The sequence below is a fragment of the Rhinatrema bivittatum genome, chromosome 3 (assembly GCF_901001135.1).
Source record: "Rhinatrema bivittatum chromosome 3, aRhiBiv1.1, whole genome shotgun sequence".
Classification (NCBI taxonomy): domain Eukaryota; kingdom Metazoa; phylum Chordata; class Amphibia; order Gymnophiona; family Rhinatrematidae; genus Rhinatrema; species Rhinatrema bivittatum.
In genome coordinates, this window is record NC_042617.1 from 537312707 (window position 1) to 537338413 (window position 25707).

Consider the following 25707-nt stretch of genomic DNA (forward strand, 5'->3'; position numbering starts at 1 on the left):
AAGTTACGCTTACTTGAGGCAGGCGTAACTTTACGTGCGCCGGGCCGGCTGCCGCGCGCCATGTTCCAGTCCGGGGGCTGGTCTGGAGGCCGCGGCCATGCCCCTGGAATGTCCCCGGGCCGAAACCACACCCACAGCACCGCCCCGGATGACGCGACGACCGCGTCACGCCCCCGAGACGCCCCCTCGATGACGCGCCGACTGCGCCACGCCTCCGACACGCCGCGATGACGCACCGACCGCATCACTCCCCCTGACACGCCCACCCCAAGAAAGCCCCAAGACTTACGCACGTCCCGGGGCTTTGCGTGCACCGGAATCCTATGCAATATAGGCTCGGCGCGCGCAGAAGCGTTTTAAAAGGGTTACGCGCGTACCTCATGCAAGATGATCTGATCTCATGCTTGCCTGCCTCAAAACCCTTGTTTTCTAGGGTTTGGAGTTGCTCTTGAAATTGCAGAGGCAGGGAGTCTTAAGTCTGCTTAAATAAGACTCTGTTGTAATGGGTCATATAGAGCTGATAAGAGGCAATTCTGGAGATGAGCATTGATCCCTGGAAAACACGGCAACCAATGGCATCTAGAAATTTCTGTTCCTTGCCTGAGAGAAAGGAAGTGTGAGGTTTTGATCTCCTTGCTCTTTTCTGGGCAGATTAGACAACCACAGATTGGTGATCCAATTGAGGTTTGCGAAAGCATGGAGCTGACTGAAAGAGGTAGGTCGTGTCAGCTTTTCTGTGTACTGGAGCAACCGAGCCAGGATGTTAACAATTTTATTATCAATCAAACAAACCTTCATGTCCAAAAAGGGTACACAAGACGTATCTATAGTAAAAGTAAACTTTAAATGTCGATCCCCTGCATTTATCTCTTGCCAAAATAATCTTAAATCATCTGCAGAACCCCTCCAAACCAGAAAGACATCGTCGATGTACCTTGCCCACCAGACCACTTTATTCCACAAAGGGGAAGTATAGACCACTTTATCTTCAAAACACGCAACGTATAAACACGCTACCGTAGGGGCTATGGGAGAACCCATAGGAATTCCTGAAATCTGCAGGAAAAAACGAGTCCTTATTGTCCCCCCCAGGAAGACCTATCGTGTCAGGTGTAGGTTCGATATTAGAACCTTTAGCTAAATATTTGGATAGGATATTACAACCCAAGTTAATATTGATACCATCTTATATTAAGGATTCAATTGATTTTTTAAATCATGTAGAACATATTCCTGCCTTTTTAGAAGAGACATTATTGTCCACTGCAGATATTACAGCACTTTTCACGAATGTACCCCAAGGGGCAGCGTTGGACATTATCAGGGTGGAGTTGACAGCTTTGGAGTTTTCTGAAAGAAAATTGAAGTTTTTGATGGATATTGCGGAGGTGGTATTAACATGTAACTTTTTTTCATATAAAACTCGTTTTTTCCTGCAGATTTCGGGAATTCCTATGGGTTCTCCCATAGCCCCTACGGTAGGGGTGAACAATAAAAGTAATTATACACAATTCTTACTTTATTTATGATATGTGCATCTCTTACAGATTCATTATTACTGTGAATCACCTACTATTACAAATAGGTTATTATTGTCTGAACTGGATTTGAGTCCAAAGAGTGTTTAAGGTAAAGATGAATAATATTCTTGGTCATTATTTGTTTGCTATTATACATACAATTTTTTATCTTTAAGAAAAAAATTTTAAATACATCTTTACACAAATAGATCAAAGTTTTTATTACGTTACAGATGTCACCATTTTACAATTTTATTCAAGATGTATAAGCCTCTGTTTGTGGGAGGTCAACCAAATTTTCCTGGACTTCAGGCCTGAGGTCCGAGGCTTTAAGCCAAGCACAACGTCTTGCACTTATACCTGATGCAGCCACTCTGGATGCTGTTTCAAAGCCATCATAGGCAGCATGGACCTCGTGCTTGCCCGCTTCCAGCCCTTTGTGGATAATTGCCTGGGCTGCTTCTTGATGTTGTTGTGGTAAGGATGGTATAAACTCCTGCATCTGTTTTCACAGATTTCTTTGGTATTGAGTCATGTATAATTGGTAAGAAGTTATTTTAGAATTTAACATGGCTCCTTGATAGACCTTCCTTCCCAGGGAATCCAACAATCTGTGATCTTTTCCCGGGGGAGTTGAGGAATATGGTCTTATCCTCTTTGATTTCTTTTGTGCAGATTCCACCACCACTGATTGGTGTGGAAGCTGTGACTTTTGGTAGCCAGGAGCAGACTGTACCAAATATGTTGTGTCCATTCTTTTATTTACAGCAGGCACCGAGCATGGATGCTCCCAAATTCCCAAACATCATGGACAGGTATGGCTACTACCTGCTTTGGAGGGTCTACAAATTGGAGAACCTCCAATGTATGTTGCCTTGAATCTTGTTCTGTCACCAAGGTGAAAGGTATGGTGTCAGCCATTTCCTGGATGAAATTGGTGAAAGATAAATCCTCCGGTGAAGATTTCTTTCTTGGGTCTGGAGGTGAAGGATCTGACATGAAATCTTCAGATGACGTGTCTGTTTGACCATCGTCCCAAGTATCATATGGATCTTCTCTAGGTTGTGGAGAAGGTCTAGGTAGATGAGGAAGCCCTGAAGGACCTGGTTGTGGGTCATCGAAGGGTATGTCTTCCGGCTGTTCTTTACGAGGTATGGGAGGAAGAACACCGACTACCTCATCAAGTCTTTTCATTAAAAGTTCATAGAGTTCCAGTTCTGGATGTCCTGGGTCTTCAGGTAAGCTTGGCATCGATGGTCTCGGGGCCGGAATCGGAGATGGCGTCGGTGTCATCGATGGCCGTGCCGGTGGCACCATGGCTGGTATCGGTGTAGGCACTGGCATCGACGGAATCGTCGGCATCGATGGAGTCATCAGCTTCGGTGGAATCACCGGCATTGGTAATAGTACCAACATCGGTTCAGGAACCGGCATCAGTGAAGGCACCGGCATTGGCAAAGGCACCGGAGTAGGTATCTGTTCCTTAAGGGCCTGGAGCACCGCTTGCCGGATAAAATCCGTCAATTCTTGCAGAACCGCTGATGCAGAGCAGCTGAATGCGGTGGCGGTGGAGTTGTCGATACCCCTTCCACAGAGCCCTGTGGAGGTTCGGCTATTGTTATTTCTTTGGAAGGTGAAGGCCCCGGCGTCGAGGGTAGCGGTGTTTCCTGTAGTTTAAGCCGCTTAGCGGTCGGTTCCTCTGGGGAGAGAAGCGCTGCTGGAGTCTATGTATGCCGATGTCTGTGACGGTGTTTCGGCCGGTTCTCGATTACTGACCTTGTCGATGCTGTCGATGGTGATGGATGATCCCTGGACCCCTCCGGATGACGTTTTTTCAATATTATTCTTTTTGAAACTCCGGCCAGAGACGATTTTGATGATGTTGAGGGAGAAGGAAGAAGCTGCAAGTGAAAAAGATGTTCCATCTTCTCTTGGTGAAGTTTTCTTCCTTTGGGAGTCATCTCTGCAAATTTTGGGCAGGTTGAGACATCATGTTTATCCCCCAAACAAAAGACACACTTGAGGTGTGGGTCTGTAATTGACATTGTCCGATTACAGACAGGACATTTTTTTAAATCCGGTAGCCATTTTCTATCGACAGCCGTCGATGAAATGAGGGAAAAAATTATGAGAAAAAAGTTTTTACTCAGGGAGTAAAAACGAGACTATGATTACTCACCAGCCGGTAGAAATCTGAGAGAGATCCCTTATGGGAGAAAAAGTGAGAAAATAAGTGACTTTTCAGTCAGCAAACTCTGTGAGAAAACTCACAAGGCTCCTTGCTCAAAACAAAGACTGTCGAGAGACCCCTGTGGCAGAGAATATCATGGCATGCTGGGCATGCTCAGTGGCCTCACAGGGCCAGTTGAAAGTTTCTAGAAACTTTGACAGAAAGTTTTCCTGCAATAGGGCTCCGTCAGTGACATCACCCATATGTGAGGACTAGCATCCTGCTTGTCCTGGAATAAATATTTATTTACAAAATTGCAGTATGCACTTACTTTGTAGCATACCTGCCTCCATGTTTAATTCTGGGTTATTACAAGTGAATTGTTTCAATTATTACTTGCGTAAAATATACATGCATGTTACAAGTACATATGTGTGCTGATACACTTGTGCGTACTTTTGGGGCAGAAATTTGCAGTATTTTATAAACAATACTGCTCCCACCACACAGTTTATAAAGTACTAGCAAAAATCTCTACATGTCCACTTACACATGCAAATGGTGTACCGCAAAGTTTTGAAAGTTGGGCTCCCTATCAATATCAATATAGAGTGTTATTGATGTTCTAGATTTATGGCAACATATGCTTTTCAAGTCAGAAGTTCATGGTATCTCATGTATTAGAAGAGCTTTATAGGATCATAATAGTAACTATATCATGTACAAAACATCCCAAAGCTAGTTTCATAACCAAATTGCACTTACATTTTCATTTTCAAAGAAATATTTTTCATTCCCTCCAGATCCTTGCCAGGCCACCTGCAAGACAGCAAAATACAATTATAATATAGTACATTATGCCACTGCTTCTAAACAGTAGGTGAAGATTGACCGGAAAATCATAAAACTTGAAAATGGGACAAAAACTAAAATGAATAATGTTTCTGGTCATTTATTTCAAAGTAATAACGAGCATAAATTTAAAAGATTCTTTTATGTTTATAGAACCGCCACAATGCCAGCTGATATGACATATATAAGCTGAATGTCGATTAGGTCCACTTTTATATGGCTTTTTTACAGTTTTCAATATATGCAAGTAAAATAGATAAGAAAATTGGTTCTTATCAGATAATTTTCATTCCTGTAGTACCACGGATCAGTCCAGACCATGGGTTATGCCTCACTTCCAGCAGGTGGAGACAGAGAAAAACTTGAAAGGCACCCTCACTTAACCTGGTGTGCCTCCTGCATCCGATCAGTATATAGAGTATCAAAGCAGAATAACTCTAGCAATGAATCAAGCAAGAACAGAACAATAAGAACGAACATATAAACATGTAACCGTAGCTTTCTTTCTTAGTATGCTGCAATAACATAACCTGAATATGCGCGTGCGGACTTTACAGATCCCCCTGTTACCCACTCCTAGTCTTTGGGCGGGCGTCTGGACTGATCTGTGGCACTACAGGAACGAAAATTATCAGGTAAGAACCAATTTTCTTTTCCTTGTACGTACCCAGATCAGTCCAGACCATGGGATGTACCAAAACTTCCCTAAACTGGGTGGGACCCTCGCGAGTCCCATGCACAATACGCCACTGCCAAAATCTCCGGGCACCTGAAAGTCCAAGTGGTAGTGGCGAGCAAATGTGTGGAGCGTCTTCCAAATAGCAGCTCTGCAAATCTCCTGAGGCGATTCCAACTGGCATTTGGCCAACGAAGCTGCTTGAGAGCGAATAGAATGGGTCTTCAGGCCCTCAGGAACAGGTGAACAGGTCTTCCTTTACAAATGTATGCAGACGAGATGGCTTCTCTCAACCATCGTGCAATAGTCGTCTTAGACGCCTTGTGACCCTTCCTGGGACTGCTCCATAGGACAAACAAATGATCTGAGAGTTTGAAAGAATTTGTGACTTCCAAGTAACGTAACAAGGAATGCCAAACATCTAGCTGGTGAAGCTCTCGTGCATGTTGAACATCGCTCAACAAATGAGGAAAAGCCGGAAACTCAACAGATTGGCTTAAATGAAAAGATGAGATCACTTTAGGCAAAAAGGACGGAACTGTTCGGAGAGAAACTCCCGAGTCAGAGATTCTCAAAAAGGGTTTCCTACAGGAGAGAGCCTGCAACTCAGAAATTCGGCGAGCTGAGCATATAGCTACCAAAAACACCGTTTTCAAGGTGAGGTCCTTCAACGTCACCGACTTAATGGGTTCAAATGGCGGATCACACAATACGTGAAGAACCAAATTAAGACTCCACGACGGACATACCGGACCAGACAGGGGACTTCAAATGCCTTACTCCTCTGAGGAAACGCACCTCATCTGGATGTGATGCCACCAAACTACCAACCAGAGTGCCTAAGGCTGCCACTTGTACCCGGAGGAAATTAAAAGACAAGCCCTTGGCTAATCCACATTGCAAAAAGCTTAACATCTGAGCAATTGTAGTGTGACTTGGAAGAATCTCTCACTCACGACACCACGTCTCAAAAACCCTCCATACCCTAACATATGAAAGAGAGGTAGACGTTTTCCTGGCTTGTAGCATTATAGTGATCACCTCCTCAGAGTACCCTTTTTTCCTTAATCTCCGCCTTTCAAAAGTCAAGCCACTAGACAAAAGCGAGCTGCCTGGTCGAAATATATAGGCCCTTGACGGAGAAGATGCGGAAGATGCCCGAGACGTAGAGGGCCATCCATGGCCAGATTGAGATCCAAACCACGGACGTCGGGCCACTCGGGAGCCACGGGATTACTCTCCCTGGGTGGACCTCTATTCTGCGAAGCACCTTGACTACCAGAGGCCAAGGAGGGAACACGTACAGGAGAACTGAGGTTGGCCAGGGAAGTACTAGCGCATCGACCCCCTCAGCATCGTGATCTCTCCTGCAACTGAAAAAGCGAGGAGCTTTGGCATTGTCCCGCGTTGCCATCAAGTCCATGTGGGGAGTCCCCCATCTGTGAGAAATGAGATCCATCGCTCTGTCTGAGAGTTCCCACTCTCCGGGATCTATGCGCCTCCGACTCAGGAAGTCCGCTTGTATGTTGTCCTTCCCGGCAATGTGAGAAGCCGCTAGCATCGCAAGATTTTGCTCCGCCCAAGCCATGAGTAGCTCCGCCTCGTCGGCTACATCTCGACTCCTGCTTCCTCCTTGAAGGTTGATATAGGCCACCATAGTCGCGTTGTCGGACAGGACGCGAACTGCCTGATGGTGTAATTGAGGGAGAAAGTGTTGCAAGGCCAAGCAAACCACTCTGGTCTCCAGGCAACTGATCGACCATCCGGACTCCTCTGGGGACCAGCTGCCCTGTACTGAAAGATACTGGCAAACAGCTCCCCCAGCTGGAGAGACTGGCATCCGTGGTCACCACTATCCAGTTCAGAACTTCCAGATGCACCCCTCGAGATAGGTTGTGTGGGCAAAGCCACCACCCAAGACTGGACCCGACGTGATTGGTGAGCGGCAGAGGGAATTGAAAATTCTTTGACTTGGGATCCCTCCGGGAAAGCAGTGCTAGTCTCATATGAACAAAAGCCCAGGGAACTACCTCCAGAGTAGATGCCATCAAGCCAAGAACTTGAAGGTAGTCCCAGGCCCTGGGCAGGGGGAGTGCCAACAAGCGACGAACTTGCCCCATCAATTTGTTCATTCGGTCCGTCAGGAGAGAAACTTTTCCCACAAAGGAGTCGAACCGGGCTCCCAGAAATTCAAATGACTGAGAGGGGACAAGATTGATTAGCCAGCCTAGGGATTTCAAGAGAGTGATCACCTTGTGGATCGCTTCCAGACAGCATTCCCTTGACTTTGCCCTGATGAGCCAATCGTCCAGATAGGGATGAATGAGGAAGCCTTGACTCCGTAGGGACGCTGCCACAATCACCATGACCTTGGTGAATGTACGGGATGCGGTCACGAGACAAAAGGGCAGAGCGCAGAATTGGTAATGCATTCCCAAGACCATGAAGCAAAGGAACTTGATGATCTTCGCGGATGGGAATGTGCAAATATGCCTCCATCAGATCCAGAGAAGCCAGGAATTCTCCTGTGCATACAGCTGCGATGATGTAGGGAATTATGAGCTGATGCAGTGGGTTAGCAAATCCTACTGACTCAGCCCTTTCACATACCTCGACTTCCCTATCTCCAACATGCAGAGCACAGCAAGACCCAACCACCGTGAAATCTAAGCTTGTAAACAGCCCCCATTGCTTAAAGACAGGATGTCTGTCTGCATGCACGCAGCTGCCTGCATGAGACATACACATATATAGTATAAGCTTTAGCAGCCCACGAAACTGCTCTTGACACATCCCTACTTCCTCTTATGCGGCTGTCACACTTAGGCAGCTAGGTTAGCACATCTCAACTGCCTCCCTGCCTGAATACACTGCCCGCTTGCCTGTACTCACCAAAAGGCCAGGACAAAGGCATATATGGTATAAAGGCTGCAGCAGCCAATAATATGAGGGGCATGTATTTACAAGAGCCAATGATGTTATGGCACATCTGTATGCTATGTATAATGTACAATAAAAGGAGAGCCCCGGGGTGGGGGGGGGGGGGGTGGTGTGAGAAAACGTTCCCGGGAGCCTTCACCACGAATCCTGCCTGATGCATCTTAATTGCCGTGACATCTGGTGACCCCGACGTGATACCCCCTGCTCACTTGGCTGGAACAGCATAGGTGCGCACCGCAGAGCAGACCCGCTCCCGCAATCCTAAGTATTTTTCAGCGAGTTTGCTCCCAACATTCGTGAGTATGGGGGGAGAATTGTCAGCTCCGCAGAGGCTTCATGCAAAAGAGCTGCAAAAAATAATAAAGAATCATTATTTCATCACCAGGGGAGAAATAGCACAAATCAGATTAGGGGACTTAGAAAAATTGATAGGTGAAATAGCCTGCCTTTGCCCGTAGTATCCGGAGGCTGGAACTCTGGATGTCCACGATTGGATTAAGATAGGAAACAGCCTCCATGCGCCTCCGCGCGCTCCCATACGGCAATTGTTACTCTGGCAAAAGTGCACAGAAGCCCTAGAACACATAAGGACTAAAATTCTCAAGGCGCCATCTCCAGTTCATGTGTCCTTAGAAGCAGACAGTAAAGACGCAGACAGACCGCCCATTAGTACACCTACCCCCCACACTCTTCCCCCACCATATCCGCAAACTCCCTCAGGGACAGCAACTTCGCTGTATCCTCAGCTTCCCATGCCAGAACCCATGACACAGCCCATTCTGACCTCCCAACCTTATTTAGAAAAACAGCCCTTAAGCACAATTGAGCCACAACCTGGCCTGTGCAGTGCAATTCACATGGGGTTTCACCAGGAACAGCAAAAAGGAAACCTTACAGGAGAAGAACTATTAGAAGGACTTCAAGCCTTTCCCATCACAGAAAGGATCAATGATCTAGGCGGGACAGAATATAATTGGTCCGCCCTTCCCTATAGTATTCTCAGAGAACTCCGCACAAGCATCAAGGAGACAGGGTTCCATTCCTCTTACACCCGAGGGCTGCTAGAGGGACTGTCTAATGGCTATAAATTAGTTCCCCAAGACTGGAAAGACTTGTCCCGCATGCTCCTCACCCCAGCCCAGTATGTAGTATGGGAACCTGAATACCAAAGGGAAGCATTGATAGCAGGAACCACTTCAGGTGGCGCCTACCTACCAGAACAGCTATTTGGGTCAGGTCAATTTGCCACTATGGAACAACAAGCAGTTGGCATACCAGCAGTCGCTTATCCAGCGATCATCCGCTGCGTAAATAAAACCTTTAAAAAGGTCCCCGAGTCTGGGAAGGTCACAAAGTCATTTACGATGACCCGACAAACAGCAACAGAGCCCTACACACAATTTAGGCCATTAGGCGACAGGTAGATAATCCAGAAGCAAGCATGGAGCTCATAACAAAGTTAGCTTTTGAAAATGCAAATGCAGACTGTCGTAAAGTTTTACAACCCATAGTTGGCAGACCTGATTACACCCTAGCAGACATGCTCAAGGCCTGTGCAGATGTAGGTACCCATGCCTTTCAAATGGATGCCCTCGCTGTTGCCCTACAGAAAGGTCAATTTCACAAACCCAAAGGCACTTGCTTTAACTGTAAGAAACCCGGCCATTTTAGGCAACAATGTCGAGCCCCAGGTGGCGGGGCGTATAAGGGAACCGATTCTGCAGGGGACTCTTAGGTCACGACCAAAAACTGTGTGCCCCAAATGTAAGAAAGGGTTCCATTGGGCAAATCAATGCCGAAGTACCAGTCAGGGAAACTAGATTCCGGGCCAGCGACAAGCCCCAGCCCAATTGTCGCAGCCCCTAAGATCCGGGAGCAATCAGCCACAGAGGCAACCATTGGCAGCGCCGGCATAGATCTTATTAACCAAGACACAAAATTTGTAGCATTCCCAGGGCAGGTCACTCTGATGCCCTCTCAGCTTACAGGACCTCTGCCCGAGCAAACCGTCGGGTTGATTCTGCCTCAGTCCTCTGCAAGCAAGGCAGGGATACTTGTCATTCTACTTGCTAGACAGTAAAGCCCTTTGAAGGCATTTTAGATTCAGGAGCCGATGTCTCAGTAATAACCACTGATAACTGGCCCACCGACTGGCCAACAGTAGACTCCCCCTCGGTGTGGGGGGTAGGGGGATGGCAGCTGGCCCGCCGCAGTGCTCGCTGGCTAACAGTGACAAATCCCTCCGGCTCAGGCACAGCAAACTTAAAACCAGTAATTCTTCCCATCCATATTAACCTTTGGGGACGAGATTTGATGAGTCAGTTTCAAGCCCGGCTAGTACTAGAAGATTAAGCATGTCTCACAGTAAACCCACTGCTCTCCCCTTAGCTTGGAAATCCACCACACCCATCTGGGTGGAGCAGTGGCCCCTGGCTAACGATAAACTTCAGGCCCTCAATGAATTGGTAAATGATCAATTAGCTGCTGGTCATACCGTTAGTCCGTTTAGTACACCTGTTTTTGTAATAAAAAAGAAATCGGGGAAGTGGAGACTCCTCCATGATATCCGAGCCATTAATGCTATTCTGCAACCTATGGGTCCGCTTCAATGCGGCACCCCAAATCCGAACATGATTCCTAGAGATTATCAAATTTTAATAGTAGATTTGAAAGACTGCCTTTTCACAATACCACTATGTGAAAAGGACAAACAATTCTTTGCCTTTACGGTCCCGGTATTAAACAACCAGAGACCAACTAAGCGCTATCAATGGACTGTTTTACCACAAGGAATGTTGAACAGCCCTACATTGTGCCAACATTTTGTAGACAAAGCATTACAAGGGTTTCGAAAGCGTTACCCACAAGCATTACTTTATCATTATATGGATGATATTTTAGTAGCTGCACCCCTAATCCCAGATGACTGGCTGCCCCATTTATCCTCGGAACTAGCCAAATCCGGATTGAGAATTGCCCCTGAAAAGGTTCAAAAACATGAACCATTTCTATACTTAGGTCATATGATGCTACACACTTACTCCAGCCCTCAAATTCCACAGCTAAAAGTGAATGATGCCTTTACATATGTACAATTACAGCAATTGCTGGGATCCATCAATTGGCTACGCCCTTATGTGGGTCTGCCCACACATATGCTAAGTCCTTTATTTGATGCATTAAGGAACAGAATAAGTCCATCAGAATTGATTACGCTAACACCACAGCAGAAAGGATTTTTCAACAGGTCAATGAAGCACTGAAACTAATATGGTAGACAGATGTACTGAAAATGTTCCTTTCACTTTAATCCTGATTCCAACCGCAAAACAGCCCACAGCGACCTTAACACAGCAAGTCGAGAAACAGACAGGAAACAAGACATTAATCATTGAATGGCTATATTTGCCACACACTCCTTTGCACACCATCAGCACATTACCGCTAATGCATGCGGAACTGATCTTTAAGGGACGAGAACATAGCAGGGTTTTGTTAGGACTTGATATAGCAAACATAATAGTCCCTTTGCCTTTAAGGGACTGGGAATGGATGCTAAGTCAATCAGCAGCACTGCAAGCTGCGTTAGCCAATTATGTGGGAAAAATCTCTTATGTGCCATCCGACCCTCGCCTCCTCGCACTTAATCAAGTACCGCTTTCCGTTCACCCAGGGCTGTCGCCCGCTCCCTTACCCCAGGCTCAGACTGTCTTCACTGACGGCGGTCCAAAGTGGGGAGCGGTCGCCTGGCAAGTGCAGGGAAATTGGGTGACCAAAATTACGCCACCTCAGCAATCAGCACAAAGGGCAGAACTAGCTGCAGTCATTCTCGCTTTGCAATGTTTTATGACTATTGATTTAAATATTATTTCCGATAGCCAGTATGTTTGTAACGTAGCTACCTCTCTCCCTGGAGCCTATATAACCCCCTCGTTAAACAAGAATCTGCTCTCCCTTTTTCTGACGCTGCAGTCAGCCCTCCAACACCGCACACACCAACTTTACATTGCCCATATCAGAAGCCACCAGCCTTTCCCTGGATGGATTTCTGAGGGCAATGCAGTTGCAGATGCGGCCACAAAACAGGCAGTGCTTAGTGTCACTCCCTGGAATAGTCATTCCATGTTCCATCAAAATGCTAAGTCTATCGCAAAACAATTTAATATCCCACTAGAACAAGCCCGAGCCATTGTGCAACAATGCTCCCAATGTTCACAAGTCACCTCTGCCCCTTCCATGGGCGTGAACCCACGAGGCTTACATGCTAACGAAATCTGGCAAATGGATGTTACCCAATATCCCTCCTTCGCCCCCTGGAAGTTTTTGCATGTAACCGATGATACTTTATCGCACTTTCTATGGGCCACACCCCAAAAAGGGGAAACTACCAAACATGTTATTAATCACTGCATAAAAACTCTCTCGATAATGGGATTACCCTCTGTTCTGAAAACTGATAATGGCCCTGCCTACAGCAGCCATTCCTTTGCTGAATTTTGCCAACAATGGAACATTAAGCACATATTTGGCATTCCCTACAACTCCACCGGACAGGCCATTGTGGAACGAGCCAATCACACCCTTAAGACAGCCCTTAACAAACACAAACAAAAAGCAGGGAATGCCTTTGGACTTCCCCCTAAGCAGGACTGGCTGAACAAAGTATTGTTTACTTTAAATCATCTAAACATATCAAATTCAAATCAGACCACAGCCGTGGACAATCATTATGGGACAAGGGTTAGTCACCCACAGCCATCCGTTTTGTATAGAATGTTACCTAACCCTGTCTGGCATGGTCCCGTTCCTTTGTTAACATGGGGATGTGGATATGCTGCTGTTCTTGCCCCACAGGTCCACTTTGGGTTCCGAGCCGTTGTATAAAGCCGTGGAAAGATGGAATGGCATCAGGATTCACAGAACCTGATCCCAAACTTCTCCCTGAGTCTCCACGACCCTCAGAAGGACAGAGACCGGACTCCCCGCAAAAAGCAGCACCACATGACCTGGGGACAGATAAAAGCCCTATCCAACCAATCTGCACAACTCTTGGAATAGCAAGGCCTTGAGAAAACTCCAGAGAACTTCTTATTAGCTGCCTTTTCTTGCCTGAATGCCAACTCATTAACAATTGTGTTCTGCACCCTCCTATTTTGCTTTATTTCTCCAGCTATGGCAATTTCCGAACAAGGACTCTGGCGGGACAACATGTACATCATCAATACACAGAACTTATCACACCTGTTGAATCAAACAGACTGTTGGATCTGCACACACATGCCGACCCATACCCGCGGAGGACTACTGATGCATGCCGTGCCATTTAATCTTACAGGATGGCCTACTTACCCTTGGCCGGGAGGTTCTCTCATTAACTCTCCAGTTGGTAATACCATACTACCCATCGGTAGCCATATTCAAGAGACCTGCACTTTGTTGGGAATATGATCCAGGGGATGGTAAGGGGCTTCAGGTGGGGAAATATCCATATTGTAGCCGAACCATTGTATTACAAGAAACCATGAACAGATCATACTATAATGTAAAAGCATACCCAACAAATATCACGGAAAATTGCATACCTTTACCCACTATATGTGCAATTGGCTGATCTCAGGATGTTCAGTGGGAGAAACAAAAAGGTGTGAAAAAAAAAAGAGAACGATTCTCAGACGGGCAATTTAACCTTTGTCATTATGCAGCCCAAATGATACAACAAGTTAAACGGACCCGTGACTGGTCCACTAACCAGATAGGGAACGTTTGGATGTTATGCGGGCGTAGAGCATATAAGCACATTCCCCCCAGGTGGAGAGGCAGATGCACTCTAGGCTACATCCTCCCCTCATACTACACAGTCAAAAATTTACCTAAAGCAAGACTCTAACAAAAGGGAGGCGATCAAGAGTCCCATAGATAAGTATACAGAAACTCAGGTATCTAGGAGCCTGGTTCCCCCAATGGGAACAGCTATGAATTACAGAGACTAGCACATCCTAGCTAACTGGACGACTGCTCTATTTAATCAGACAGTCCATGCATTAAAACTACTCACAACAGAAGTTTCTCAAATTAGAGAGGTAGCATTACAGAACCGCTATGCCTTGGACACCGTCTTGGCTTCAAAGGGTGGTATCTGTGCATTAATTGGATCTCATTGCTGTGTATACATATCAGATTATAAAGCAAATCTCACACATACCATAGAGCAGATGGAGACCATGACTGCTGATGCACCGCTCTCAGACAGAAATACCAATATCTCCCTGGGACTGGCTACGGTCCTGGCTTCCTGATATCGGTGGTCTCAAACGAATCATTCCTATTGTAATAATCGTAATTGTCTCGCTTATCTTCCAGTGCTGCTGCATTCAGTGCATACCCAACCCCGTGTCCATGCTGAAACCTCGCTTTCCACCTGGATACAAAGATATCTTGTATGTAGCTGGCAAACCACGCTGCATAAGCTCTAGGAGATGTGGGGAATCAAGAGCTCTGCGGTAGCTGGCAGACCACGCCAACTCAGCTCTTCTCTACACATCTCCTCTTCCCTATCTCCAGCCTATATGCAAAGCACAGCAGGTTCCAGTATGGGTCTCAAGCATGGATACAAGGATATTAAATAAAACAGAAAAAGGGGAGATGTAGGGAATTATGAGCTGATGCAGTGGGTTAGCAAATCCTACTGACTCAGCCCTTTCACATACCTCGACTTCCCTATCTCCAACATGCAGAGCACAGCAAGACCCAACCACCGTGAACTCTAAGCTTGTAAACAGCCCCCATTGCTTAAAGACAGGATGTCTGTCTGCATGCACGCAGCTGCCTGCATGAGACATACACATATAGGGGTAGATTTTAAAAGAAGCGCGATCAGCCTACTTTTGCTTGCGCATCAGACTCAAGCAAAAGTACGCTGGATTTTAGTAGATACGCGCGGAGCCGCGCGTATCCACTAAAATCCTGGATCGGCGCGCGCAAGGCTATCGATTTTGTATAGCCTGCGCGCGCCGAGCCGCGCTGCCTCCCCCCGTTCCCTCCAAGGCCGCTCCGAAATCGGAGCGGCCTCGGAGGGAACTTTCCTTTGCCCTCCCCTCACCTTACCCTCCCTTCCCCTACCTAACCCACCCACCCGGCCCTGTCTACACCCCCCCCCTTACCTTTGTCGGGGGATTTACGCCTCCCGGAGGGAGACGTAAATCCCCGCGCGCCAGCGGGCCTGCTGCGCGCCGGGGCGCGACCTGGGGGCGGGTACGGAGGGCGCGGCCACGCCCCCGGGCCGTAGCCACGCCCCGTACCCGCCCCCAAAACGCTGCCGACACGCCCCCGCAACGCCGCGCGCTCCGGCCCCGCCCCCGACACGCCCCCCTCCGAGAACCCCGGGACGTACGCGAGTCCCGGGGCTCTGCGCGCGCCGGGAGGCCTATGTAAAATAGGCTTCCCGGCGCGCAGGGCCCTGCTCGCGTAAATCCGCCCGGTTTTGGGCGGATTTACGCGAGCAGGGCTCTGAAAATCCGCCCCATATAGTATAAGCTTTAGCAGCCCACGAAACTGCTCTTGACACATCCCTACTTCCTCTTATGCGGCTGTCACACTTAGGCAGCTAGGTTAGCACATCTCAACTGCCTCATGTCCAGCTTGTAACATCCCCCCTCCCTGCCTGAATACACTGCCTGCTTGCACGTACTCAGCTAAAGGCCAGGACAAAGACATATATGGTATAAAGGCTGCAGCAGCCAATAATATGAGGGGCATGTATTTACAAGAGCCAATGATGTTATGGCACATCTGTATGCTATGTATAATGTACAATAAAAGGAGAGCCCCGGGGGGATGAGAAAACCTTCCCGGGAGCCTTCACCACGAATCCTGCCTGATAGGCCTTAATTGCCGTGACACGATGACTGAACCCAGACTCCATTCGAAAGTGTGGCACCTTGAGAGACTTGTTTACCTTCTTGAGGTCCAAAATTGGCCGGAAGGATCCCTCCTTCTTTGGAACCACAAAGTAAATGGAGTACCTTCCTTTCCTCCAGTGTTCTAGAGGAACCAGCTTTACTGCTCCCAGAGCTAGGAGACATTCAAGGGTCTGACGCACAATCTGCCGTTTGACTTGTGGACCACATAGAGATATTAAGTAGAAGTCTCTGAGAGGCCGAGCAAATTCCAAAGCATAGCCTCGTTCTATTATGCTTAGCACCCACTGATCAGAAGTAATTCTGGCCCATGCCTCATAAAACCGGGACAGGCGACCCCCAACCCAAGAGATCGAGGGATGGGCCGGCCCCATCTCATTGTGTAGTCTTGGAAGTGAGAGAGGAGGAAGGACCCCCATCTCAAGAGATTCTGCGTCCCCGAAAGGATGAGGACCAGGCTTGGTTCCTAGCCAACAGTTGCTGCTGTCAGGCCGCTTACTGCCTGTTCTGCCGAAACCTCCCCTGCCCCCGAAAATGAGAGCGTGAGGATGGAAAATCTCTGGAGGATTTTGGTCTGTCCTCTGGTAACTTGTGAACTTTGTTCTCCCCCAGGGACTGCTTTAAATCATTCCCGAATAAAAAAAACCACCTTTAAACGAAATAGCTCCAAGCTGAGCTTTGGAGGAAATATCCACTGACCAGTTGCAGAACCACAAAAGCTGCCTTGCCGACACTGCCGACGACATGGTGCGAGAGGAGATGCGGAGCAGGTCATTTATTTTATTTAAGAATTTTTTCTATACCGATATTAGTGGAAACATCATATCGGTTTACAGCGAAACTACAGAATGGAAATTACAATGACAGGGAAAATTACAATGAACAGGTCATATAGTGCATCCGCCCCATATGCCACCACAATATCCAAATGCTGTGCCTGCTCGGACTCTCCCGGAGGAAGAACTCGAGACGTCAATAATTGCTGGGCCCAGCGCAGGCTCGCTTGCAGCATATAACTGCTACACACTGCTGCCTGGATAGCCAGGGCCAACACCTCAAAAAGGCGCTTAAGCAGGACTTTCAGCTTGCGATCCTGAAGATCCTTGAGAGCCACCGAGCAGGTTACTGGAATAGTGGTCCGCTTGACAACAGCCAAAACTGAAGTGTCTACCTTAGGGGACCGCAGGAGCTCCAGAAACTCATCCAATAACAGATAAAGCTTATCCATGGCTCGACCAACCCGCAAACCAGCATCCGGAGCATCCCACTCCCTGGTCATCAGCTGCTGAAGCATGGGATGGAAAGGAAAAGCCCGGGTTGGCGTTCGCAATCCTGCCAGGACTAGATCCACCATGTCCTGTGGCAGAGCCTGCGGGGGGATATCCACTCCGAGCTCAGAAAGAACTGCAGGAATAAGGAGTTCTAATTTCTTTCTCTGGAACAGACGAACCACCTTAAGGTCATCTCCATCCAAGGGGTTCTGTTTCCCCTGGTCATCATCCAATTCCCCTCCCACGGGGGCAGGGGAAAAGAGGCCCCTGCATCTGCAGCCACACTGCCTGGAACCACCGGAGCGGCTGAGCCTCCCGAAGCCACAGTGCCTTTTACCTTCGCGACCCGTAGAGACGCAGACACATCCGTGCACTTAGCTACCTTGGGGGATGGTCCCTGCACAGGTCTCAACGGCAAAGCAGCACCTTGCAGAGACCTGGAAGCCAAAAATGCTTTATCCATAGGAGGACAAAATCTAAAGAAAAGGAATCTGAATCAACATCCTGTCCCCCAGGTAAAACAGGATCCTCCTGTAAAAAATCCTGGTCCTGATCTAAAGTATCCTCGGGACTGGCAGGGACTGGCGACAGCGCTGGGGGAAACTCCCCCACCCCCACAGCTCTTGCCTGAGCTTCAGCAAAGGTGTTTAAGATGGCTGCCATCCCTGCACTGAGGGGAAACGGATCAGCCAGAAGCTCCCGCGAAGCAGAGCGTTTTTGAGCCCCTCGAGGCTTGGCTAATGCTGCAGAACCTTAAAAAGGGCTGCCTTCCCCTCCAGGTAGGCAGCAGGAGCAAATACCAGCCCTAGAAAACCACGCGGACAATTTTCCACATACCACACAAAGTTGACCACGGCATCGTGGGGGGGGAAATGGCCCAAAACACGTGGCGAAATTCATCAAAAACGTGGCAATTCAGATGGGGAGGGGTCCTGGATTGCAGCAGAGTAAAATGCTCAGAATCACCACAGGGTAAGAGAGGGACTGGACCACCAGTAATCTTTTCCCCAGCACCTTACCTGGCTGGAGCCCCGCGAGGTTACCAATCCCAGCTCCAATAACCTGCCACCAGAGAGGATGATCCTGCAGGATCTAGCAACCCTCTGGGAGGATTGGGAAAACACTCCCCTGTAGAAGAGCTTTCCTTTTTTTTTTTTTTTTTTTTTAAATTTGCTTGATTCAAAACGTATAGCTAGTTTACTCTTAGTTAATTTTAAGGGATAGCCTAACCCCAGAAACAGGACTAGACTGCAGGGTTTGCACCACCTCCATCTGCTGGAGAGAGAGAAATACTGAAGAGATGCAGAAGGCACACCAGGTTAAGTGAGGGTGCCTTTCAAGTTTTTCTCTGTCTCCACCTACTGGAAGGGAGGCATAACCCATGGTCTGGACTGATCTGTGTACGTACAGGGAACCACACTGTTTAGGACATTCATAGAAAATGCCCAAACATTAGAAGTGAGCACATATAGGCGTTTGGATTTTCCATCTGGAGTCTGTAGCCCCTCAGGGTCTCAATGAGGTTATCAATTGGTATTCTTTAATTTAGCCTATAGTGGCATGAACTTATGTCATGTCCTGTTTCCCATTTAAATTCACCATTTCCTCCATGTTTTATAGAGACTTTTGAAGCACCAAGCAAAGGAAGAACTGACCACGAGTGATCTTTACAAAGGACTCAAATCCCCATGAAGCAGACATTCTTCGAAACATGGATCCATGTTGGGATCACTTTTAGTTTGGATATACAAGCTAAGTATCACTTTCAATTATCTGCTTCATTGGTTTTTGGGCTCACTTCTAGTGCCCTTAGTTTGGGCAGTTTCTATGAATGTCCTAAACAGTGTGGTTTAGGACATTGAAAATTTTTTTTAAAAATCCTATAAAAGTGGATCTAATTGACATTCAGCTGATATATATGTCGTATCAGCTGGTGTGGGGCGATCCTATAAACATAAAATAATTCCTTATAATTATGCTCATTATTACTTTGAAATAAATGACCAGAAACATTATTTTTAGTTTGTGTCTTATTTTTGGTTTCTGGATTTAAATAATTTAAGGGCTGCTTTTTGAGATTAGTCTTGTAAATGGATCATGATTACAGAACTCAAGAAAATCAAGAGTAAAGCAAAATGCTCATGCTTAAACGCAGTGAGAGATTTATATTTTAAAAAATTATAGCCCTTTCCAGCTCCAGGTCTTTTTACAAAATCTAAGATGTTGTAAGTTTAGTATTTACAGCAATAAGATTGAAAAGGATGCAAAATATATAAATGTAGAGATTACTTACCTGATAATCTCCTTTTCCTTAGTGTATGCAGATGGACTCAGAACAAGTGGGTATAGTGTGCTCGTGCTAGCAGTTGGAGACGGATCTGACGTCAGCACGGGTACATATACCCCCACAGGAAGTGAAGCAACTCGGTAATCTTCCTTGCAAAAGCTGTTATGGATATATGTGTACTGACCGATCAAGTAATTAATGAAAACAGGATTCCCCTGACCAATTGATAGTAGCTGGAGACCGCCAGCGTTCCCAACCGGAAGGCGTCGACACCTGGTAGAGGGGACGCTCTCGTGTAAGAAATGACATGCCTTACCTTGAATTGGTGAAACCCATGTATACTGGCAGCCGGGCGGGATGGTGAGTCCATCTGCATACACTAAGGAAAAGGAGATTATCAGGTAAGTAATCTCTACATTTCCTAGCATGTAGCAGATGGACTCAGGACAAGTGGGATGTACAAAAGCTACTCCCGGACTGGGTGGGAGGTTGCCTGAGGACCGCGTAGGATTGCTCTCGCAAATGCTGTGTCCTCCCTGGCCTGGACGTCCAGCTGGTAAAATCTGGAGAAGGTATGGAGGGAGGACCACGTCGCCGCCTTACATATCTCCGCGGGCGACAGCATCCTAGATTCTGCCCAAGAGGCCGCCTGCGCTCTGGTGGAATGAGCCTTGACCTGCAGAGGCGGTGACTTCCCGGACTCTACGTAGGCCACTCTGATAACTTCTTTGATTCAGCGGGCGATGGTGGGCCGTGACGCTGCTTCTCCTCGTTTCTTCCCGCTGTGAAGGACGAACAGATGGTCCGTCTTTCGTACTGCTTCTCTCATTTCCAGGTATCTGGGCAGCAATCTGCCGATGTCGAGATGGCGTAGCAAACGCCCTTCTTCCGACTTCTTCAAACCCGCCGTGGTTGGCAAGGATATGGTTTGGTTGAGGTGAAATTGTGAGACTACTTTAGGTAAGAAGGAGGGAACCGTGCGAAGATGGATAGCCTCTGGAGTGAGCCTGAGAAAGGGATCACGGCAGGACAGCGCTTGTAGCTCTGAGATGCGGCGTGCTGAACACACTGCCAGCAAGAACACCATCTTTAAAGTTAGTGAACGGAGAGACAGGCCCCGGAGGGGTCTGAAGGTGGATCCCGCGAGGAAATCCAAAACTATGTTGAGGTTCCACAGGGGCACTGGCCACTTCAGTGGCGGACGAATGTGCTTGACTCCTTTCAGGAAGCGGGAAACATCTGGGTGCATGGCAATGGTCTTGCCATCCCTCCTGGGACCGTAGCAAGACAGCGCAGCCACCTGAACCTTGATGGAGCTTAGGGAGAGACCCTTCTGAAGCCCATCCTGCAGGAAATCCAGAACAATAGGGATTGTGGTCGCATGTGGATTGGTGCCATGAGTGTTGCACCAGGCTTCAAATACTCTCCAGATCCTTATGTAGGTAAGGGATGTGGAAAACTTGCGGGCTCGGAGGAGTGTATCTATCACCGGCTCTGAGTAACCTCTTTTCTTCAGCTAGCCCTCTCAATGGCCAGATCGTAAGAGAGAATTGAGCCGGATCCTCGTGGAAGATGGGACCTTGACGTAGCAGGTCCCTGAAAGGAGGCAGTGTAAGAGGCTCCTCTGTCAGCAGTCTTCTCATGTCCGCGTACCAGGGTCTTCTTGGCCAGTCTGGTGCCACTAGAAGAACTAGGCCTCTGTGTCTCTGAATCTTGTGAATAAGGGCGCCCAGCAGGGGCCACGGAGGAAAGGCGTATAGCAGAGTCCCTGGAGGCCATGGCTGAACCAGGGCGTCGATCCCGTGAGAGAATGGATCTCACTTGCGGCTGAAGTATCTGGGTACCTGAGCATTGGACCTGTCCGCTAGTAGGTCCATGTCCGGAGTCCCCCACTGATCCACGATCATCTTGGAAGGCCGTGGGGGACAGCTGCCATTCTCCCGGATTTAGGCATTCCCTGCTGAGGAAGTCTGCCGCGGTGTTGTCCCTTCCGGCAATGTGGATGGCGGAGATGTCCTGGAGATTCGCCTCTGCCCAAGCCATCAGCGGGGCTATCTCTAGGGACACCTGTTGGCTTCTGGTTCCGCCCTGTCGGTTGATGTATGCCACCATGGTGGCGTTGTCAGACATCACTCTGACTGCTCTGTTCCGCAGTCTTTGAGCAAACCGCAGGCAGGCTAACCGGACTGCCCGTGCCTCTAGGCGGTTGATGTTCCACCCCGACTCTTCTCTGTTCCACTGTCCTTGGGCGGTGAGCTCTTTGCAGTGTGCTCCCCATCCGCTCAGGCTGGCATCTGTGGTGAGCAGGGTCCACGTTGGGGAGGACATCTTCGACCCCCTGCTCGTGTGGTTGGACCGCAACCACCACCGTAGCTGGGTCCACACCCTGGGGGGTAGCGGTAGATGCACGGAGTAATTCCGGAAGCGTGGGCTCCATCGAGAGAGGAGGGAGCATTGCAGTGGTCTCATATGGGCCCGCGCCCATGGTACCACTTCCAGGGTGGATGCCATGAGACCAAGAACCTGTAGGTAATCCCAAGCTATGGGCCGGCTGGCTCCCATCAAGGAACGTAGACGCGTCTGGAGCTTTAACCTTCTCTTGGTGGTTAGGCTGACTTTGTCTGCCTGGGTATCGACCCGGGCTCCCAGGTATTCCAATGATTGGGAAGGCTGTAGGCAACTCTTGCTTAGGTTGACTACCCATCCCAGGCTTTCCAGAAGGGAGATCACTCTGTTGGTTGCCCGATGGCTCTCCTCTTGTGATTTCGCCCTGATCAGCCAATCATCTAGGTAGGGATGGACAAGGAATACTTCCCTTCTGAGCGCCGCTGCTACCACTACGATCACCTTGGTGAAGGTCCGCGGCGCCGTGGCTAACCCGAAGGGCAAAGCTCGGAATTGGAAGTGCCTTCCCAGACCCTTGAAGCGTAGGTAGTGCTGATGATCCCGATGGATCGGGATATGCAGGTAGGCTTCCGACAAGTCTAAGGCCGTGAGGAATTCCCCTGGCTGTACTGCGGTCTTGACTGAGCGCAGAGTTTCCATGCGAAACCTTGGGACCTTTAAGTATCGGTTGACTGATTTGAGGTCCAAGACAGGTCGGAAAGTGCCCTCTTTCTTGGGTACCATAAAATAAATGGAATAGTGCCCAGAATCCATTTCCCAGGCAGGTACTGGGATTATGGCTTTCAAGGACAGGAGCCTCGCCAGGGTAGCTTCCAATGCTGCCTTCTTGTGGATTGGACACAGAGATTCCACAAACCTGTCCGGAGGGATATGATGAAAGTCCAGATAACAGCCCTCTCGGATGATGGTGAGGACCCACTGGTCCGACGTAATCTCGACCCATCTGGGGTAGAAGAGGGTTAACCTGCCCCCTATGGCTTCGTCCCCCGGATGGATCGGCTGATTCTCATTGTGAGGTGCGGCCGGGACCTGAACCCGAGCCGGCTCCCCTCTTGTGCTGCTTGGTCCGAAAGGACTGGGTCCTGGCCTGAGAACGAGGTGCCTGGTAGCGACTCCTATAGGGAGTGAAGCGTTGGGAGCTTCTACCTCTGGAGGGCCTCGGAAAGGTGCGCTGGTTCTTCTTGGACCTATCTTCCGGCAGTCGAGGTATTGGAGAGGCGCCCCATGTGCTGGCCAGTTTATCTAGGTCGCTGCCGAACAGAAGAGAACCCTTGAACGGCATTCTAGTGAGACGTGTCTTAGAAGGAGCATCGGCTGACCAGTTCCGTATCCAGAGCTGCCTCCTGGCTGCTACTGAGGATGATACCCCCTTGGCTGTCGTACGGACTAGGTCGGAGGCGGCATCCGTGAGAAACGAGAGAGCTGACTCCATGTCCGCCGCCGGGGCATTGTTCCTGACCTGTGACAAACAGGCACTCGTCACCACTGTGCAGCAGGTTGCGATCCGCAGAGACAGAGCTGCCACCTCAAAAGTTTGTTTCAGGATGGCGTCCAGGCGCGGTCATGAGTCTCCTTAAGGGCCGCCCCCCCCTCCACTGGAATGGTAGTGCGCTTGACCACAGCGCTAACTATGGCGTCCACCTTAGGGCACGCCAGCATATCTTTGAGTGCCGGGTCCAGGGGGTACATGCCAGACAGGGCCCGACCCCCTTTGAATGAGGCCTCCGGCGCATTCCATTCCAAATCGATCAGCTGTTGTGCCGCTTGCAGGAAGGGAAAATGGCAGGCCGTCAGACGAAGACCCTCCAGCAGGGGGTTCTGATGGGATGCCTCCATGTACTGGGGCCTGGAATAGCCAATTCCGTCAGGCACTGAGAAACCAGGTCAGAGAGATCTTCCTTGGGGAAGAACCGCCTCATAGTTCGATATGGCTCTATCCCCGAGGGAAGTTCCTCCTCCTCGGGGAGTCCGGACTCGTCCTCCGAGACATCAGGATCCGCCTAAGCCGGACTGCCCGGAGGCGGGTGCCCGCGGTAAGGACGAGAGGGTCCGGGGGCAGGGGCAGCCGGGGCAGCAGGGCCCGGACGGGAAGCCGACTGCATCTGTACAAAGGCGTGGATCCCCTTAAATAAGTCCACTCAGGAAATGGAAGCGGACTCTAGCCGTCGGGGTACCAGGTCCCCCGGGATTCCTGGCTGTTCGAGACAGCCCGCTAGATCCGGGGTGGCCCCTGGGGAACTGTCGGTAAACCTCGGATGAGACTGGTCCTGGCCCGAGGCTCCCACGGCCTCCTCACATTGGGCACAAAGGGAGTCTGGCTCCTCGCTCTGCGTGGCTCTAAGCTGGCACGTTGAGCACAGGCCAAGAGCTTTCACGCCGGAATCAGGAGGTGCCGCCTCTGGAGACGCCGGAGCGTTCAAGTGTTCCATCACATCCTGCGAATGCAGGGCGCCGGCGCTTATGCGATATGCTGCCAACAATATGCGCTCAATAATATGCGTTCAGCAATATGCGCTCAATAATATACAAATGCGCTCAATAATATGCGTTCAGCAATATACAATATGCGCTCAATAATATGCGTTCAGCAATATGCGCTCAATAATATACAATATGCGCTCAATAATATGCGTTCAGCAATATGCACTCAATAATATACAATATGCGCTCAATAATATACAATATGCGCTCAATAATATGCGTTCAGCAATATGCGCTCAATAATATACAATATGCGCCATTGTACGCCTATCCGTGGGCGCTCAATACCTGAACAAGGCAGACAAAATGGCGACCTCCACGGCGTGCTGCCTGCAGGCAACGCCACCGATCCTCGTACCTCGGAGACCAAAAAGTAAGAGATGTACGCCTTACCTGATCTGCGGCGCTTCCCGGCTGTAACCCGGGCGGTCTCCGGCTGCGGTGGGAGAGGGGAAATACCTTCACCGCCGCGCTCAAGGAAGTTCACCCGCTGCCTCTAAGCCGCCGAACTAGTCTCGCCTGGGGCTAAGTCCTCGCCGGGACCGAGGCGCCTCTCAGCCACGCCCGAGCCCTTCTCGCTCGGGGGCTAGATCCCTGCCGCGGTTCGGCCACCGGACCGAGGCGTAGACCTCCAAGGGATCGCGGAAATCACCTCGGGAAACTCAACTGGGGGAGGGACCCGAGGGTATCACCGCAGGAGTGCGGGGCTAGTCTTCTGTATCTTCTGAGAAAGTTAGAAAGTAGAAAGTAGAAAGTAGTATTGGAAAACACGCTCAGCGAGCATGCAGACGCTCCAAACTGCTTTGGAGATGGAAATTACTGAGTTGCTTCACTTCCTGTGTGGGTATATGTACCCGTGCTGACGTCAGATCCGTCACCAACTGCTAGCACGAGCACACTATACCCGCTTGTTCTGAGTCCATCTGCTACACGCTAGGAAATGGTAATTTAATCATATGGTGGGTCACATTATTTTAGCATAGATCTTTTTTTAATTTTATATTTATTGGTTATTAATAATTTACTACAAGATACACACTTGCAGCACAAAAGGAAGCTGAGAAAGAAAATATATAGACAAGGAAAAACAAATCAAAACCCAAACACTCCAAGAGACCACAAAGCGAAGGGGTACAAGACTCAAAATATAGAAAAATTTAAGCAACAAATAGGAAGCAGATTACACCA

At 48.9% G+C, this 25707-nt stretch overlaps 1 protein-coding gene across 1 annotated transcript in view; it reads right to left on the reverse strand.

Annotated features, from left to right (window-relative positions):
• IFT172 (intraflagellar transport 172) overlaps nucleotides 1-25707 on the reverse strand; it is a 649332-nt gene that overhangs the window by 532477 nt on the left and 91148 nt on the right. The window contains exon 12 of the mRNA XM_029596359.1: nucleotides 4456-4509. Coding sequence (XP_029452219.1) covers nucleotides 4456-4509 — 54 coding nt within the window. The remainder of the gene's footprint in view (nucleotides 1-4455; nucleotides 4510-25707) is intronic.